Here is an 18,398-nt window from a genome sequence, read left to right as displayed (position 1 = left end):
TCCCAGAAAACCAAAGCCACATGAAGTCATGATCCTTAACCACTGCCTCTCCCACATACTGAAGGGAGGAATCAGATACTCATTGCAGCCAACCAACCAGATTGGTTTTTCATGCTCTATGCCTCTACTCTAGTCCACTCTGGGAGACCCCTCTGCTATGCCTGCAGGTGAGAGAGATCCTTAAGTGTGACACCATGTCTGTAGGATTGTTCTACCCACAAAGCCCCCAAACATGAACCTCCCAGGGTTTAGTGGGAAACTTGTTTTCTCAATGAATGTATACAGAATGAATGCATTTCTCTTTGAAAAAAGGTGGGGGACAGCTTCCACACACACTAAAACTGCAGCCAATACTGACCCTGGTGTTGTAAGAAAATGTTTCTTGTTTATACTGCTGTATTTTAATTTTTAGCTGATTTGAGCACAAAGAAAGTTCTTTCAGTTCAGAGAAAGAAGGTTTATGGTATGTGGGAGAGCTAAGAACAATGAGCTCAATTGATAAACTAGAGATGCTCTCAGCTTCTGAGAGCCTGGAAACTCCATCTATAGATCCATCCCAGAGGGCAGAACTAAATAAGGACAGATGGAAAGCACAGCTTTCTTGGGAACTGGCTTTTGCTCCTCTGAGGCACAAATACATTCACTCTGTCGCACCCTCAGTCAATTCTCCAAAATGTGGTGCTGTGTGCTTGTTTCCAGTGTCTAAAAATAAGCCTTATAGTTTTTATTCTCTTTGTCTTAAAGTCATTCGAGCAAACTTCCTTGGGGAATATTAATTGTGGTGAAGCAGAAATCAGGAGAGTACAACTGAACCACTTCTTAATAGAGCTTAACTGATGACTAACATGCAGCCTACAGCTAAAGGCTCCTTTCTCGTGTTCCTTGTCAGACACAAGTATGAAACAAATCGACAGCTAATTTTAAGTTAGCTTCCTTCAGGCTGGTCATCAGAATGCTGTCAATGTTATGATGGGTGAGCTCATGGCCTACGCTCTCCAGGTTAGTGGATATTATTAATTCGTTTTAATCCTGAACTGCCACAGCATGTTTAATTTATATTGTCCTAGTCATATCTTCCCAGCTCTATAAACATTCAACTGCAAACCTTTCCTTTAGTACTTTCCAAGTGAAACGAAGTATTATTGACTTGGGAAGTGCCAGGGTATCTTTATTGAATAACTAAACAATTTTGAGAGAAGATAAAAAATAATTTAATACTAACTACAACAGGTGCTGGGGCACCACAATGACACTGGGAAAGTTAATCTTACTGACTCAGTGTGAGCAGAACACTTTGAAACCCAAGAGAAAATAAACAGTTAAACACAAAGTGAACCAGTATAGACACCTGAGTTCAGCCCAGCATGGTAGCACATGCCATAATCCCAGTACTCTGGAGGCAGAAGCAGGCATATCTCTGTGAGTTCAAGGCTACCCTGCTCTGCATGGAGAGTTCCAGGACAGCCAAGGATCATAGTGAAACCCTGTCTCAAAAAAACATATTCAAGTTCACACAAGCATTAACTGGGTTTCTTTAGGTAAGCTGTTTTTCATTTTGCATATATTTCTTAGTGTCTTAGGTATAAAAAAGAATGTATGTTTCTATTATATTTTTCATAGAAGTAGTATAAAAATAACTACATGGCCTGAAAAATATATGAGCACCTTGAGCTAGCTATAATTAAGTTACTGTTGGTGAGGTCAAACAGAATAATTCACTCAAAGGATACCATGTTTGATTGAGAACATTCTTAATTTTATTTTCTTTAATTTTATAAAATACATTTTGTAAGATGAGTTTCTAAAAGTTTATTCTTTATGTTGTTAAAATGAAATTCTCTATCAGAAATGAAGGAAACACTTGCAGTTGATTAACTCTCTTTGTATGTGTATGTGTGTGTATGTATGCAATCAGGGGACAGTTGGTTATCTATTATGTTATTAAATCAAAACAAAATAAGAGATATGGAATATTTCACTTTCCTTGATCTTGATTGGTTTCGTTGAGATCCTTTCCCCTCTCCTCACTCCTGTGTATCATGCTAGTTTATCTTACATACTGGCCCCAAAACAAGTCTCACTGTCTTCTTATAAAGTCTTAGAACATGGTGGAAACCACTTTGAGGAATAAGAATGACACAAATCTAAAATAACCTTTCCTTCAATAGAAATAGATCGGAGTTTTTTTTTAATCCCAAAGTTAACAAATACAGCATAAGCTTGAAATCTGGGAGTTCTTCAGGTTTCAAATTCTTTCTGTCTGTCCTCTTCATGTCTCCAAATCTCCATGGAAGCTTACCAAATGAACTGCTGACAGATGGTACAATCTATTATGTGACCTATATATACCAAGAGACAATACCCTCTATGCTAAACCTAATTTTTCAAAATGCCAACATAACATTAGCAAGTAAAATCATCTGTCATTTGTTAGAAAAGAAAATATTGGGCAGGTTATTCAAGTTGAGGTTCAAATTTACCAAGCCTATTTCTACAAATGCAAAATATCTGTGGAAAATCCAAATAAATTAGTGGGACTAGACAATTTCAAATATTTTGTGATGCTTGCTGTCTAGTTATCCTTTTTTCCCCATAAGAACAACAATCAAAAATCATTCTCCAGCTCTTTCTAGCTTCAAATAAGAGATAAATAATTGGAAAATGTGAAGCATAAACCATTATCAAACTAATCAAGATCTTCAAATAGCCTGCTATGAGTGAATGGATAAAATCTCAGGAAAAGAGCACCATTGTGAAGATATGCCAGAGGCCAGAGAACACAACTAATTGACAGAAAAAAAGATATGCTATCCAAAGAGTTAACTATCTTGCATCTACCCGAGGGCCATCTTAAGTTATACCTTTAGCCTCCACCAACTGCTGTTCTTAAGTCATAGTTCTATTTCATGAAAGCTAGTTTCCTTCTATTCTCAGCTCCTTGGAAACCACAGGGTTGTCATGGTAGCTGTTATCAAGGAGAAGGGAGTGAGAAGATCCTGATAACACTTTCTCTTCCTAATAAGGTGTAAGGACAGATTTGATCCCTTTGTCTATACAGACACGGTGCTCCCTTATGCAGTAAGTAGGGTTGGCTGGGTTAGGGCTTCAATAGTCCATTGCCATTGGGGTCAGAGCTCTCTTTGTACGGGTGAAAGATCCTTGCTTTGACCCCGTCTCCCAGCTGCAGGAGGCAGATTTGGGCAAACGCTATTGCTTTGCTAGCATTCTTTCATTTGCTTCTGTCTTCAGTGGAAATAGGAAGATAAGAGTGAGTTCTTGGTTGTGTGCATCAAGGAGAATATATTTGGCTCCTATTGATGGAAAGCAGACCAAGGACATTCCTGCTCTCTCCCTGAGAATCTTTCTTTCCACTTTGTTTTTCTCAATGGAAATGCCCTTTGAGAAGGAAGTGCATCCTGGACTTCAGGAGATGCTCCCAAATTGAAATAGAGCTTTCATTCCCCTGTGACTTGCAGCTGGAGAATCACCTTCTCAGGCATTCCCCATTTCTAGCAGGAGCCAGCTGTGGAGCAAAATGACTAAAAGAGGTACATAAGAGGGAGAGTCCACAGAGAGAGATTAATCACTGCAAGACTCTCCTTTCTTGTTATACTCATCAAGTAAGAAGAGGGCCAATCAGTGGCAAAGGCAGAGTTAAGATAGGAGACACAACACTGTAGGCTGTGTGGTTAGAGCCTCGCTATTAGACAAAGGGGAGTTTCTACAGGAGATCAGAACTTGGTGCCTCGGCCCATGAGTTTAAGGACAGCAAAGTTGTAAGTGGCAGCAATCATGAAGGTGAGCTGTAGGGAACAGAAGAGAGAAAATGGGTGAAGGTAGAAAGGTAATATCTCTCTACTCAAAACCTTTTATGAATGAGGGTGAGTTGAAACAAAATCACAACTAAATAAAAGGAAACAGTCTGTCTGCAAAAGAACCTAAAATGCACATCCTGGTTGTTTTTCTATAAATGTGAGTAGAAATCTTCTATTAGACACTTAAACAACAGCCCATTCCCAGATAACCTAATAAATAAAGATGTATTCCACAGCTAGGTTCTGCTAACCACTGACCTTTCCTTAAGGAAATTAGTTATGTCTGTGCTCTGTCATATCAGCATGTCTAAGTGACTTGAAGTCGCAAAGCGTTTGCTGTGGACACACAGCTACTTCATGCAGCATAACCCTCCTATCTCTTATGGATAAACTGATTTTCCAAAGCAGTGAGGTGGCTTTTTGTGAAAGCCTCCAGGTACTGAGGAGTATGCTGTGAGATCCTACTTGGAGCTAACTGTTACCTCAGAGAGTTGAGGTAAACCACTTTGACTTTGGTGTATTAGGAAGAGCACACTGCTTTGTTTTGGTACTGTACTAACACTCCCTGCAGGACTTGGGGCATAGGGTAGAACACAGTCATACCAATTCTAATGTGAGTAGGCCCCTCCAGTTTCCCTGAGGGTAATTAAGTACACTAGAAACTATCTAAGGTGTTTATACTATGCAGGATCCCAGGATAAAGAAGAGTTTGGTGATAATTCCATGCTCTTGTCAGTGCCTTGACAACCCAGGGCAGAAATCTGGAGTCCCACACCTTGCTGTCCCTTCTCATAACTTCTCTCCAGCCTTTCCAAGTTGAAAGAAGTCTCCCTTCTAGCCTCACCCTAATGTCACTCAGGCTATCCCTGGATCATTTATTTTCTAATATTATTTTAAAACAACTTACCAGGGAAACTAGTGTGGCTGCAGCACCCACAAACGCAGCAATAAACAGGTGGAAGGTCATTTGGAACTGCAGGAAAATGTGTGCGAGAGAATTATTTCTAGTAACAGGAAATAAAAGCACGATCCACTACAAACAGTGAATGCGGTTTTCTGGATGGGTTGATACTTGGCCTGTATGTTAATTATATGTCTCTAACCAAATTTTCACTTCCCTAAGTGTCAACCTCCCATTTGTCACTGTCTATCACAGCACCTCACACCTGCAGTATCCCAAAGACTCAGAAAAGAGATTAGTGATTCCAAATAATTAACTGTTTCCTGCAGTTGTGCCTAGGATCCCGAAGTTTATAGTCAATACTTCCTTTGCAAAGATGTTGGTTTTCTGACTTCCTTCCAAAGATTTGCTTTGATCCCTTGCTTCTATGGCACATGTCTGTTCTCAATGAAACATTTTTTTTCAATTGTACTTATTTCACTTCTCCTTGGAGATTAGAGAGTTCCAAGTTTAAAGTATTTTATAGAGCCCATATGTGTCTTTGTGCATGGCCCATTCTCTTGATTAGTTTTTAACCAAAATGAAGATTTTCATTTGGGAAATTTCACTAAAGCTATACATTTTTCTTTTAATGAGGGGAGTTTGGGAAACCAAAATTTCGGATGCAGCTCTGGAGAAAATAGGTACTTTTACTTTTAATCAGTATGCTCACTGCTTCAGGTACACTCAGCCACTATTTTGTAGAAGGGAAATCTGCTTATTCAAAGTCCAACAAGGAGATACCTGTTGGTCATGAAGAGAAACTTCTGATATAGGCTGGAAATTCTGTGGTTTTAGCCAATCTATTTCAAAATAACCCTAACCATTCACCTACCTCAGCTGTTTTGCAGATGGACAGAAGGTTGGAGCCACAAACCTTGCCAGGGAAAGCATTCCATGGGAGAACACCTAAGGCGCAAAAATCAAGCAGAGTAAACGTCATAGGGTTAGAGAGATTTCCACAAGCAGAGTAAACTCCACAAGAGTAATCTCCACAAGCCTTCATATGGCCCTTCTACCTTCCTGGCAGTAAACCTGATGTCGACAATAAGCATGATCCCGTTTCCTAAATTTTACATAAAAGCAAAGGTGGTACTGAATAATGGTAAAATCTTATACTATTCAAATGTGTTGCTTTGGGGCTTGGTAAGAACAGTCAATAAGAGAAGTAAGAACAACCAACTAACACTCTCATAATTCTCATGTTCCCTTTCTGGGGGATCCTTAGTTTCGGTGAAAAGAGATTAATAAACTGAGATGCATTTATTCATAATCCTACAATATTTCCATAATCACCATCCTCCTCACCCTAAGACAAAAAACAAGTACATCGTGCTTCTACAGATGCTAAGAGATCTAAGGCTCCACATTCAACTCACCGTACATTCTGGCATCAGCGCAGAGAGTGCCTATACTGGCAGAGGTCTTGCTAGGGAAGGCAATAGACTGACAGGTGGTCCAAGTATTGAAGTAAATGTACACAGGCACAGCAGAGCAGGCAAACACCAGGAGCCATACAACAGTCAGGGCATAGGTGATGCCCACAAACTAAAACAATTGACATGGGGTAGTTAAAAATCAGCATCAATGTACAGACCTTGAAACACAAACTGGAAGATCCTGGAGTGGCATGCGCCAGTAAAGTCAGATTCCAGGCATCTCCCTCAAATGCAATTAGTGAGCAGGGCAGTTCTGTGAAGTGTCACTGGCAGTGTCTCTTAGAGAACTGGCCCCAAGTGTGATGGAGGGTGGGGGAGTGGGTGGGAGTCGGAGTGAGGCGGATCCCCGGGTTAGAGTGGCTTCAGGGGATTTGGAGGGCAGAGAAGGTGTAAAAAGTAAAAATAAAAAAGTCCTGAAAGAAAGTTGTGCCATTTTGTGCCTTAGGCTGAGCTTACAAGATGTACTTTGCCACAGGAGTTTTGTTCCCTAGTCACTGAACAATGCCAATAGGAGATTTAAATTTCAGATCTAAAACCATTCTAAGCTAACTGCTGGTCACAAAAAGTCATCACACAACACACACATGTTCAAGACCCCCAAAAAATCTTTAACTCTAGAAAGTAAAACGAATATATGTCTTTCTAAAACATGACTAGTCCAAAGATAAATGGGAAATATGCAAATCTAGCCTAATTCTCTCTAGGACCCCCAATCATGTAGGATCCCAGAATCCAGTCACTTGGAGTCAATTCTTTAATTTCTATGGTCCACCTTCCATTTCAGGTTACAAGTATAAGTCTCAACCCCATGACTAGTATTTTAGATTCTGTATAGTCTGGTCCACTCTTATAGTCCTTGCTAGGAACAAATAAAGGGATACCAACAGATTGGTTAGAAATGGTCTTATTGTACAAAGCATCCTACAAAATTCATGCTTTTCAGTTTGAAATGAAATTTTCTAGGGAACCTTTGAAAGGTGAGGCTAAGCCGGCCAGGCACCACGTTCTTCCTGACCATATCGTTCGGCTGTGGCCATCGCTTCCTCACTCAAAAGCCAAGCCTCTGGAGAGGACCTGACCTTGGGTGGGGATGAGGCCACAGACTCACGCCCAATTGTTTCCCACCCCCTGTTATTGCCACAAAATCCTGAGGATGATCACCTTGTCGGGATGTCCTAGCCATTTTCCCAAACAATGACACACCCGCTCCAAAGAATGAGCTTGATGTTGGCCTCTGGAACCCCTCCCCTTCTGGCCCCCTGTTACCGTTGCGCTCAGGCCCTTGCCGCAGATGGTGGTCTTGTAGTCGCCAAAGATCTGCCTGACTGCGCCGGTGGTGTAGAAGCCCTCAGCCAGCAGGAGGGCCCCATAAAGGAAGAAGAAAGAGGCTGTTCCATAGATGACATACTGGAAAGCATGAATCCTGCATTGACAGATAGAAACATCCAGACAACCTTGTTCAGAGGATGCAGTTCTTCTGTCAGCTGGTAAGGTACATGCCTAAGCAGCTAGAGGTTCTTGAGAGGAAACACTAGCTTTCTCCTGTGGCCCTCCACCTTTTCTTCACTGAAGTCAATGAAGCCAGGCAGTAGCAGGTGGGCAAAAGCATGTACTTCTCTTCTCCCCCTATTCCTTGTTATTCTGCATCCTAGAGCACCAAGCTCGCCCCTCCTAGCCTGATCCTCTAGAAGTGCTACTCCATAGGAGACATATGTTAGACAAACCTGGAGATGCATGAAGCACAGTAGTCCGACTTACTCTAGGAGCAGGGGAGACTTATTATTATGCCTGAGCACACAAAAACAGTGTCAGACTAAGACCAGGAACTCCACCCTGCCCCATCAGTGGACCTCCACCTGCCATTGTGGAGACAATTCCAGGAATATTGAACATACCTAGCAGAAACTGGACCCTGTGAGAGGAGGCAGACCTCTTTTCTGAACCTGACATTATCCTTCACTTAGAGTTTCCAACATGGCATGGGAGAATCTGTACACACAGAGGGGTGGTTAGGAATTCTAGCTGGCTCCACACTGGTACCCTACTAGTAAAGATGCTGATGAGTTTTGTATCCCCAAGCTAGGGTGAGGGGGGAAAAGACATGGTTGTGGGACAGGGGAGGTACTTACACATTAATGAGATACTCATAGTCCTGGTAGTTTTTGGAGAAATAGGTCTCAATTAGCTTCTCTGTACCAGTGAGAGCTTCATGTCCACATCCACAGAACAGTGCCACTCCAAAGAAACACAATCCAGTGGCCACCAGGGAAGCAAAGGGGGCCCCTACCAGACATCTTGCACAGCACTCTAACAAGCCTAGGGAAGAGGATGGGGGAGTCAGGTATGCATAATAGGTATCTAATCCACTCATATCCACTGCTGGGCCAAGCAGCCCATGCTGCCAAGCACAGAGAGTGGTTATCTTGGGAATTCTAAAAGATAATCCACAGGTGTTAGCTTTTAGAATGTGAGATTGACCCACAATCATTATTTTGTCCCATTTTTAAAAATGAACACTCATCTTCAATATAAAGAATATATAGGGTTTTAAAAGGAATCAAATAATTCAAGTGGCACTCCATGGAGGTGATAAGATTAGGCCCCCTTTTCGTAATTTTGTAGTCTGTTGATTTATTTTAATTATTTATCAACTATGGAATAAATGTGTCCGGCACTGTACATGGGATATGAAAAAGCAAAGTACAAACTCTGCCAGATTGGAGTCTTCAGTTTACTGAGGAAGGATGAATTCAGTAAGTGTAATGTTTCCACCAACGATTCCAGAAAAGCAAGTAAATGGCCACAGAGAACAAATACATTTAGAATTTCAGAAGAAAGAGTGCTAACCATAGATGTTAGTATTTTCAGATACAAATTGAACTGAAAGAGTACTCCAGGTATAAGATATGATAGAAATTGCATGATATATATTTGTTGCAAGAAATGCCAAATCCTTCTTAGTCTAGATAGAAGGGAGTAACCCAGAGAAGAAAGAAACTGGTCCAGGACAAGGAAGGATGCTTTTGCATACCATCATCATCATCATCATCATCATCATCATGATGAATACAGATGAAGATTTGGGGCTGGACAGATGGCTTGCTGGGTAAAAGTGCTTGCTGCTCTTCTACAGAATCCATGTCAGACAGCTCACAACCACCTGTAACATCAGCTTCAGAGTATTTGACGCCCTAGTCTACAAAACTATACTTTAATGCAGCCTTGATGATTTTCCCATGCTTCGCATGTTTTCTCCACACCACTGCAGCTTGCCCAGTTTCTGTACTCTCAAAATTACACTGAGATTTTGTTGGTACAGCCACAAAGAGACTTTCTGTAATGGCCACAGTAGCTTTCTAGCATGGGATGCGGGCCATGGAACACGCAGGACCTGGGAACACAGGTGTCTTAGAGTGCTAAGAATACCTGAGATCCTCAGACCAGGTACCTCTCAGCTCTGTGCCAGTGTTGCTGAGAGACAAGAAAGTTATATAAAGTAGTCACAGACTCTAGAAGCAACTGTGGCCCGAGTTTTGTTGTTAAGTGAAATGAAACTGATCAAATACCAAGCAGATGACTGACTAGACAGACAGATAAACAGGCAGTTCCCTCTGGCCTCTTGACCAGATCTGCAAAAGGTAGAAAAATGAAAATTTTAAGATCTTTAAATAGAATGTATATGCATATATAGATAATCAGATAGTATATGTAGATGCAGTCTATATTTAATATATTCACATGCATATAATATATGAACTATAAGTGTACACATATTTAGTAATGTGTGCATATACATACATACACATATAGACCAGTTGATTTTTATATATCTATTCTTATAGTAAATGCATATACAGATAATCAGGAAATGTGCCTGAGAAAGTACTAGCTTGTGATAAGTATGTTGTAACTCCTTATCTCCTTATATAATGAAAATAATTTTCTAAAGTTTGGACTTTTATATTCATGTATTTCTCCAGGCCAAGTTCAACTATCTATAACAAGGTACCAGGGGAAATAGAAGTTCATTGACTGATCTCCTTAATATGAGCTAGGTTTTTATTAAAACATTTCTTTTAAATGTTGCGATTTCCACAACTAAGTTGGACAATGCCAATAGATGTTGAAAGATCAAATAATGCATATCATGGAAAAGTTGGGACAGAAGCATTTGTGTCTTTTATCAGAACCACAGAATAAGTGAGCCCTATTACCCACCCTTCACTGACAGGACAGCCTTTCCTGGCCTTCAAAGAGTGTCCTCTTTGATATCCTTGTACATTACATTAGAGATAAGGCTCAGAAGCCCAAGCCAAGGAATATAGCAAACATTTTTAGCTGAGCTGGGTCCCTTTCATTTTCCACAAACTGAACCACTCCACAAGAGATGCTATCCCTTGGTCTGTAGCTGTGCTGCTGTGAGTCAAGGCTGAGTTTACTCAACATGAGCTTTGCAAGAGAGGATGTTCACTACTGGTCTACGATGTGTGTGCATGTGCACACTTGCACAGATGTGTACAATACATGCATGTGCACACCAAAGAAAAGTGAATCAGCTGAAACTAGTCACCGTCTTGGGGAGACATTGTTAGGTTACGATACATGTATCCAGTAAGTCAAGAAAAGGCACTTGTAAGTAAACAGCACCACCATTTTCATTCTCTGCCCTTTTAACTCCTCTCCACCCTCAGACACTCAGACTCTTCTAGTAAAGAAGGTCTCTGAAGCCTGAGGTGGGGGAGGGGAGGTCAGTGACCCCACTGTTCCCTCTCTCTCCCTCAAAGGGTCAAGCCTTGGACACAGCCCTCCATAACTTGCCTAGACAAAGAAGCCTTGTTTTCTCCTGAGATCTCAGGAGCCTCATTGGTATTCTGCAAGGCCCTGCAGGCCCGGGGGTGGGGAGGGGGTCAGATCCAGTAAACAATGGCAGGACTGTTTATTTAGCCCAGGGTAAAGAAAGTCATCTACCCTGGCAAGTGGTCATCCCTTCCCCATTGACTGACCCCAGCATTTTCACCATGGGATGGTCTAATGATGAGGCAGGTGTGATCAGGAACTTGAGCTCTTGTCAGCCAAACAGAGAAACCTGCTCAATGCTTTAGCTGACGCCCCTCTACATCATCTGTACTAAGGATGATTTTTCCCTCTTATCATCAAGTGATAAAATAATGATTTATCATCCTGGACATATGCTCATTTGGTGGTCATCAGAGTAACCAGAAAATGTCACATTCAGTGTTTTTACTAGGTGACAAAACTTGGGGAGCAACTCTAAATCACCACCTGATACTTTATTTCTTACACCTATTTTTCTCTGTTTTCTTAGATCTCATATAATAACTTTACACCCTCTTTCTGCTCTACTGCTGTTCACAGCAAGAAGCAAGACCACAGACTTTAGTGAGTCTCTCTCTAATGTGGAATCCAACACAAGTGCCCTGAGATAACTCTACTGCTGTTAGGTTATAAAATATTTCAACAATATCAAAACAAACATCAGATGTTAAACTCTTCAAAGTTCAGATGAAATGTTTGTTCTAAGGGCATTTAAGTTCAGTGGAAGTAAAGAATCTCAGCTAATCTGCCCAAGTAAAAGTCAAAATTTGAATTCCAACAGGGGAAAATTCAGAAGATATAGTAGATTGTCTTTTCATCACAGTAGTTGACAGTCAAAGTATTCTGAAAAGTCCATTGGGTTCTCTTTGATTTTTCACAATCCAAGAAATGAACTTGGGAACATGTGAACAACAGCGTAAAACCATAAGCTCTCTGTTTCAGAATACCTCAGGGTCAACAGGGTTTTGAATGTTAAAAGGCATTCTGTCATTTCCCAGCTAAGTATAAATTGTAATGTGGTGGCGTCAGTATAAAAGAATTACACAATACAACTGCTACTCAATGAGATTTAAATGTTTCATTGTGATGAGTGATCATAGAGAAAATTAATGATGCTTTCTTTTCTTTTGTGTTTGAGTGGATTGAGGATACTAACATTAAACACATTACTAATAACATAGATGCTTCAAGAAAGAAATTAAGAGCCCAATTCCCTTTCCTCATAAAACTTCCAATCTTGTTTGGGAGAATACATTTATTTCTTAAAGTCAAAACCAAAGCTAACTATTATCTAGTGTTAAAATGGATGTAACCTAATCCTGTGGGGAAACTATTAGTTCAGAAGACTTAGTTCGGAATTGTATGTATGTATGTATGTATGTATGTATGTATGTATGTATGTATCTTCAAATACCCCCAAGCAAGCATGATAAATCTGTAATAGAACCTCCCTTCTCATCAGTGTTCTCTGTCAGAGATCAGCAGTACTATTGTGACTCTCAGATAGATTAAGGCCCATCCCACTGACTGTCCTGATCCTGATTCAGTCTCTTTAAGCAGGAGTCAAGGGCTCCAACGCCCTCCCTCATTTCCCATGCCCCAGGCACACCTAAAGGACCAGCTCCATGATGGAAATCCAGTGTGAATCTGGACACTCATCAAAGGGAGGAGAGGAAGGGCTTTCATAGACAGGAATGGGAGAAAGAGACCAATTGTACCCTGCACAATTCCCAGCTTGTCTCTTGAATCCAGCTGACAAAGGGAGAGATAGAAGAACGCTGTACAATAGAACTAAACAACAGGCAAGCTCTTTGAGTGAAAAACTGGTCCCATCTCCCTAAGTCTCTAATCTGTACTGCAGTCTTCCCCTCCTCCCAGAATCCACCCATTAACTTCAACTCACAAACAGAGGCTTCCTTGATCAAGGCCTATAGCCATTAACATGGCCAGGAGACTAGAACAGTCGTGACTGGTACTAGGGATAGATGGCGATCTGTGGGTGGGGTTCTAGAAGTAAAACAATTATAAGGAGGTGATAGAGACAGAGACTTTTGCTTCTGGTCTCATCTTGTTAGGACAAAGTCTTGCCTATGACTGTCTTTCCTATATGATATTAGGACTTATACCACATTCAAAAGGGCTCTATAGGCATTGGGGCCTGAGGATTCAAGCCTGGTTGACAGTCAAGTCATATGGACAAGGAAAGAACTCCAACCTCCTTATTAGATGGCTATCATTATTATTGCTGCCTCTATGAGGGATAACTACTACTACTACTACTATCACCACTAGGAACAGTACCTGGCCCACCTTACTTCATATGTTCTTTTTCAGATATAGACTGAAACACACACACACACACACACACACACACACACACACACACAGTGTGGGGGGGTGTGCAATTCATGTGCAAATATTTATAGGCCAAAATATAAGCTTGGTTGTTTTAAATCGGTCCCTTGAACACTGTCTCTACCTTGTCCAGTTGTGGGGAAATGAAGAACAATCTGTCACTAGAGACAAGTGTAGCTGTGCCTTATGCTACCGGAGCTCCCTCTTTCCTTGGATAAAATGTGAAGCTGACCTGTTGAATCTCACCCTCTTCTTTGGGATGCCACTGACTCTTTTAAAAGACTTGCACAGCAAAGAACTCCATTTAAGACTGAGAAATCACTCAATCATTTGGCAAAGGCTAAGGAAGGACTTGCTGAATCTTTGATGTAAGTTTAACACTGGGTAGGGCCTGTGGATAGGAAAAGTCTGTTCACTGACCATGACTTATGACTTTTCCTTATTAGGTTACTGCTTTGACTTGATCTTTTCTAAATCTAGCATTCTGTGGGCAGAGACGGTATTTGTCTTTTTCTTTCAAGGCTAAAGAACTGTAACCAAGGAATGATTTTCAAGGCTATATAATCTCCTCCCCCTCTCTCCCTCCCTCCCTCCCTCTCTAACACACACACTAAACAAACAAAAAAGGACAGGGAAAAATGCTTCACTGGTTTGGGTGGGACATAAAGATGTTCCTACCCTCTCCCTGGGTTAAAGATGTCACTACTCAGAGCTCTGAGAGAACACTACTGTCAGGATGTGGACTAGATTTCTTGGTGTCCTGGCTCAGGGCCAAGGTGAAGCCCTACAAAGCAGGACCAAATGTTTAATCTCTCTAGCTTTTCAAGCACTCCTGGCTAGGCAGAGCCACATACGAAGTGATATGGCGAAGGCTGCCCTTGATCACTTTAGTCAGTGTCTCTAGGAAGAGTCAGTAAGCATGCTGGTCTAAATCTGCTTTCTTTTTAGCTCCTGGCATTCTTGTGGTGCTTGTGATGACATTCAGATGGTCTTCAGGTACCTGGTAGAACTCAGCCTCTGCTCTGCCTCCACATTTTGTACTACTAAGCCACTCTTGGAGGGAAGCAGTGCAGTCTGGTTGCCAGGGTAACCGCCACTGTTCTCAGATGACAACAAGCTTAGGGAAGTCGATGTTTTGCTCTTCAGTGATGACATTGTTATTGAGCAGAAAATATTCACTATGGCTCTTTGGCTCTTTCTCAGTTCCATTGTTATTCCAAAGACTCATCTGAGGCATTTCCCTGCCAAGTCTGGACAAGGTTTTAATAAGCTATTTCACTGCCCATAAACCTTTTTGCTCAGACACCACGGAATTTGGTGCTCTGCTTCTCTTTCAATCCTAAGAGATTTTGTGGTTGAGGTAATAAGCTGCCTGTTTCTGATGATGATTAAGCAAAGACCTATGCATGTTTAATTTATTGACAAAGAAACGAATTCTGTGTTGAGGGTTGGCTCACTTAACTTTTTGGAATGTCAGTCTCCCTGTGTTGTCTAGCTGACCATTTCTACTGATCCTCCTGCCTCATCTTCTTAGGGTGTTATAGGCATGGGCCACCACACACAGCTTCACCTCAGATAAGTTCCAATGTTCCTTTCAATTCTAGATTCTGCAAGTTGACTTGTCTACTGCAATAAACTCCACATCAGAAGCAATAGCATTTCACTGCCTTGTCAGAGAGGGTTGAAAATTCACACTGTCTCACATACTGTGTCCTTGAATGACTGCAGAGACACTGGCTACCCCATCATGTATCCCTAGTACAAGTATTGCTCACCCAAATATACATCCCCGTGACACCTTTTGTGTCTGTGCTGCTCTCCTTCTGGAGGAAAGAAACATTCCTGTGATCCTTTTCTTTCTTCTTGCCTTTTCTTCAAGGCTTTATCCCTGTCCTGTACGATTCAGCTTACATTCCCCCTCTGATTTGAAGAAAGAGCCTACTCAATCAGCTGCACTCACATTAGATAGCTTTCTTGGGTCCAGAGCAGGAACTGACTCTTCCCACAATTCTTCTCACCTTGTTGCACTCTGGTGGTCAAATGGTTCTTACACAAACAAACAGGGTGTGCACAAAGAAAACCCAACAACCCTGGAAAGAGGAAGCACCAGTCTGGGTATGCATTGTTACGTAATACTTGGTGTCATCAGAATTTACAATGGGTATAGAACTTGTCTACATTGACAGGACTGCCACATCGTTATTACTTGATCTTCCACCCTGAAAGTAGACAAAACAGTTATTGTTGCCCCTGTCTTCCAGATGATGAAGTGGTAATTCATGGGGACATGCCTAATTTTGCAGAGTTCATTAGAGACTGAGCTGAGATCCAAACTTGGTTATTTGGAGTCCTAGTCTAGTATGCCACCCTGTTAACTATCCTACGGACATAAATGCTACTAACAGTTTCCCCAGTGACTTGAGAAGGAAAAATGCAAGGTTAACAATAGTTCAGTCTAACTGAAAAACTACTTCTGTTGACCCTATCAATGTATTGGCTACTATGATGCATGGTGAAAACACAGGGCAACTGAATCTCCTTTCATTCGGGATGTGTTCGAGCTGCTACTTTTATCTTTCCCAAGTGTGAGCAATATATACACATCTCTGCAGCATCTCACCTGGGCAAAGACCCTTATGTTCCACACACCTTACTCTGAATAGACACTGCTGAACACCAGAACTTCACAGCTTCTGTCCTTACAGAACACAGAAAAGCCCTCAGGTCTCGGCCAACTTAACAAGAGCCCTTAGATACATGCCTTCTTATTATAGCAGGGATTCAGGCTAAGTCCATGACATTTACTAGATATGTTGAGCTGTGTACACACACACACACACACACACACACACACACACACACGTAAGCACACATGCACACACAATACATATCTATTCCTCATAGACATGGATTAGATATAGATGACAGATAATCTAGATAATACAGTCATGGTGGTAAAACCACTGTGAACTGTATTTTCATTTTCTGAACCTAGAATGTCCAGCATAGGCACTGCCAAGTCTGAGTTCAATTTTCCCTGTTCCTCTGTCCTATTGATATCAAACATGCTCTGAAGTTTCTATCGGGGAAGTGAGTATTTGATACATCTGAGGGTTATAGTCAATATTCAAATTGCCACCAGAGGAATTAGGTGTTCCAGATAACCTCACCATAGCCAGGGCCTTAAGATCAGAGGGGAAGGAGAAAGTAGAAGGAAGTAAAGGGGTAGGAAGCCACATGGTCACATCCATCCTGCGGGGCACTCTCTCCAAGGATCTGTGGGACTCCACATGTCCTGATGGAATTTGTTGGCAAGAAAGCATTATGCTCAGTACAGCAGAGAAGGAGTTAATATTGTTAAACGCTAAGGAATTAAACAGAAAACAAGTGCCAAAACACAACTTATTTAAACCATTGGAAACACAAAGCCCCAATGTTGGAAATTCTCTTTTGCATTCCTGTGCCTGCATCTTCGATGCTAAAGTTTTGGAAACTCACCCATGTCTTTGGCACTCTGAGTCCAATAGTAGCCTGCTGGCTAGTCTGCTTTGCGGCTGACTTTGTTCAGCTAGAAGGATGCTGGTCTCTCCAGTCTCCTTCTTCTGTCCTTTACTTTTTCTCTCTGAGTATCTTTGTCCTCTCCTCCTGCAATGAAAAGGGCTCTCTGATTGACAGCCAACCCCCTTAAAGAGACAGGCTCGCTTTCCTCCTCCTCTCCTCCTCCCCTTCTCCTCCCCTTGTCCCCACCTCCTTTGGGATACTCCCTTCTTTAAGGGCTCCATCTTCTCTTTCTGCCTTTCACTTCTAATTGTTTCATTTTTCTCTTTTTTTCCTAAAGCTTCTCTAGAATTTAATTTTGCTACAAAGACATCTATCTGAAAAGTGAACTGGGAGGGGGATTAAATGACGGAATCCTGCAATCCTCCAGCTGACCGTTGGGTCTATCTGATGTGTCATATCTCAGTCTGAGCACACTGAAGTCATGTGAAATGGTAGCCTTGATGAGGGGGGTCTGGATGAAAAATCTACATGCTATGATACCAAATATGCCCCCAGACAACCCTCACTCCTAGCTGCCCTTGACCCTGCAACCTTTCCCTTCCCTCTGTTTGCTAGCAAAAATCATTCTTCTTTCTCCTAGAATTAAAATGACTATATAGTTAGATAACAGAGACACAAAGGAGAGTCAAGATCTGTGCCAAGTTCACAATTTCTAAGGAGATTTAACTTTGAAACAAGACATTATCACAATCGGGCAATCTGCTAGTCAAAATTCTATCCAGGAAATGTACTGTTCTCATCTGAAAGTGCAGATAAGGCAAGGAGAAGCAAGGAATGTAGCAGTCAGGTGTGTGTGTGTGTGTGTGTGTGTGTGTGTGTGTGCATGTGTGTGTCGAGGGAGATATAGTCCTTGTCTCGGAACAAATTCTGTATTAAAATGGTCAAGAAGTAAAAAGAGGAATAATATATGAAACCTCGATACTGGTAAGAGTGATTTCTGAAGGCTGTGAAGGGACCTGAGCGCCAAATATAAAAGGTGATGCTAGCTAGGGAAAGTTTTCTATAACTTTCTAGAACAGGTGAACATTAAATGCTGATGGGGGGGTCTTTGTCAATCTTCCCTCTCCGTTCAGAAGCCTGGGATAGTCAGAACCCTGCTGATCTAGAAGCAAAAGTATACGGAATAGACCTAAGACAAGTTGTTGGTCTATAACAAGAACAGTGACTGCCATCATCTCTATACTCTTCAGAAAGAAGGTATGTTCTCCTGAACTTGTCCCATGGTTTTGTCTTGAAACAAGAGACAACAGAGGGGGGAAACCAAACAAAACCTAAAATTTTCTGTGGAGGGGGAAAACAAACATTGTGTGTGATGAACTTCTTTTGTGGTTATGACTTTCCATTTTTCTGCCTGGTTACACTGGAGTCCAGAACTGTACAGTATATGGCACTGGCTCTAGAACAAATCTTTTCTCCTATACAAGCCCCTTGTATACGCCTCTTACAGAACCG

General features: G+C 41.5%; 1 protein-coding gene across 2 annotated transcripts; it reads right to left on the bottom strand.

The window, feature by feature from the left end:
* Positions 1–1,734: 1,734 nt before the first annotated feature.
* Plp1 (proteolipid protein 1) lies at positions 1,735–17,030 on the bottom strand. Of its 2 annotated transcripts, none has more exons than XM_005076713.4 (7): positions 16,884–17,030; positions 8,324–8,510; positions 7,356–7,617; positions 6,135–6,303; positions 5,591–5,664; positions 4,723–4,788; positions 1,735–3,803 (listed from the first exon to the last, which is right to left on the bottom strand). In XM_005076713.4, exons 1-7 carry the CDS (start codon positions 16,885–16,887, stop codon positions 3,732–3,734), a joined length of 834 nt encoding a protein of 277 aa, XP_005076770.1. In that variant the 5' UTR covers positions 16,888–17,030; the 3' UTR covers positions 1,735–3,731. The 2 variants fall into 2 exon arrangements, with proteins under 2 accessions (XP_005076770.1, XP_005076771.1); XM_005076714.4 differs by having other exon boundaries at positions 7,461–7,617.
* Between the last annotated feature and the right edge of the window lie 1,368 nt (positions 17,031–18,398).

The sequence above is a fragment of the Mesocricetus auratus genome, unplaced genomic scaffold, assembly GCF_017639785.1.
Source record: "Mesocricetus auratus isolate SY011 unplaced genomic scaffold, BCM_Maur_2.0 Super-Scaffold_100003, whole genome shotgun sequence".
Taxonomy (NCBI): Eukaryota; Metazoa; Chordata; class Mammalia; order Rodentia; family Cricetidae; genus Mesocricetus; species Mesocricetus auratus.
The sequence above is the reverse complement of the archived record's forward strand: the minus strand, read 5'-3'. Positions and strand labels throughout refer to the sequence as shown.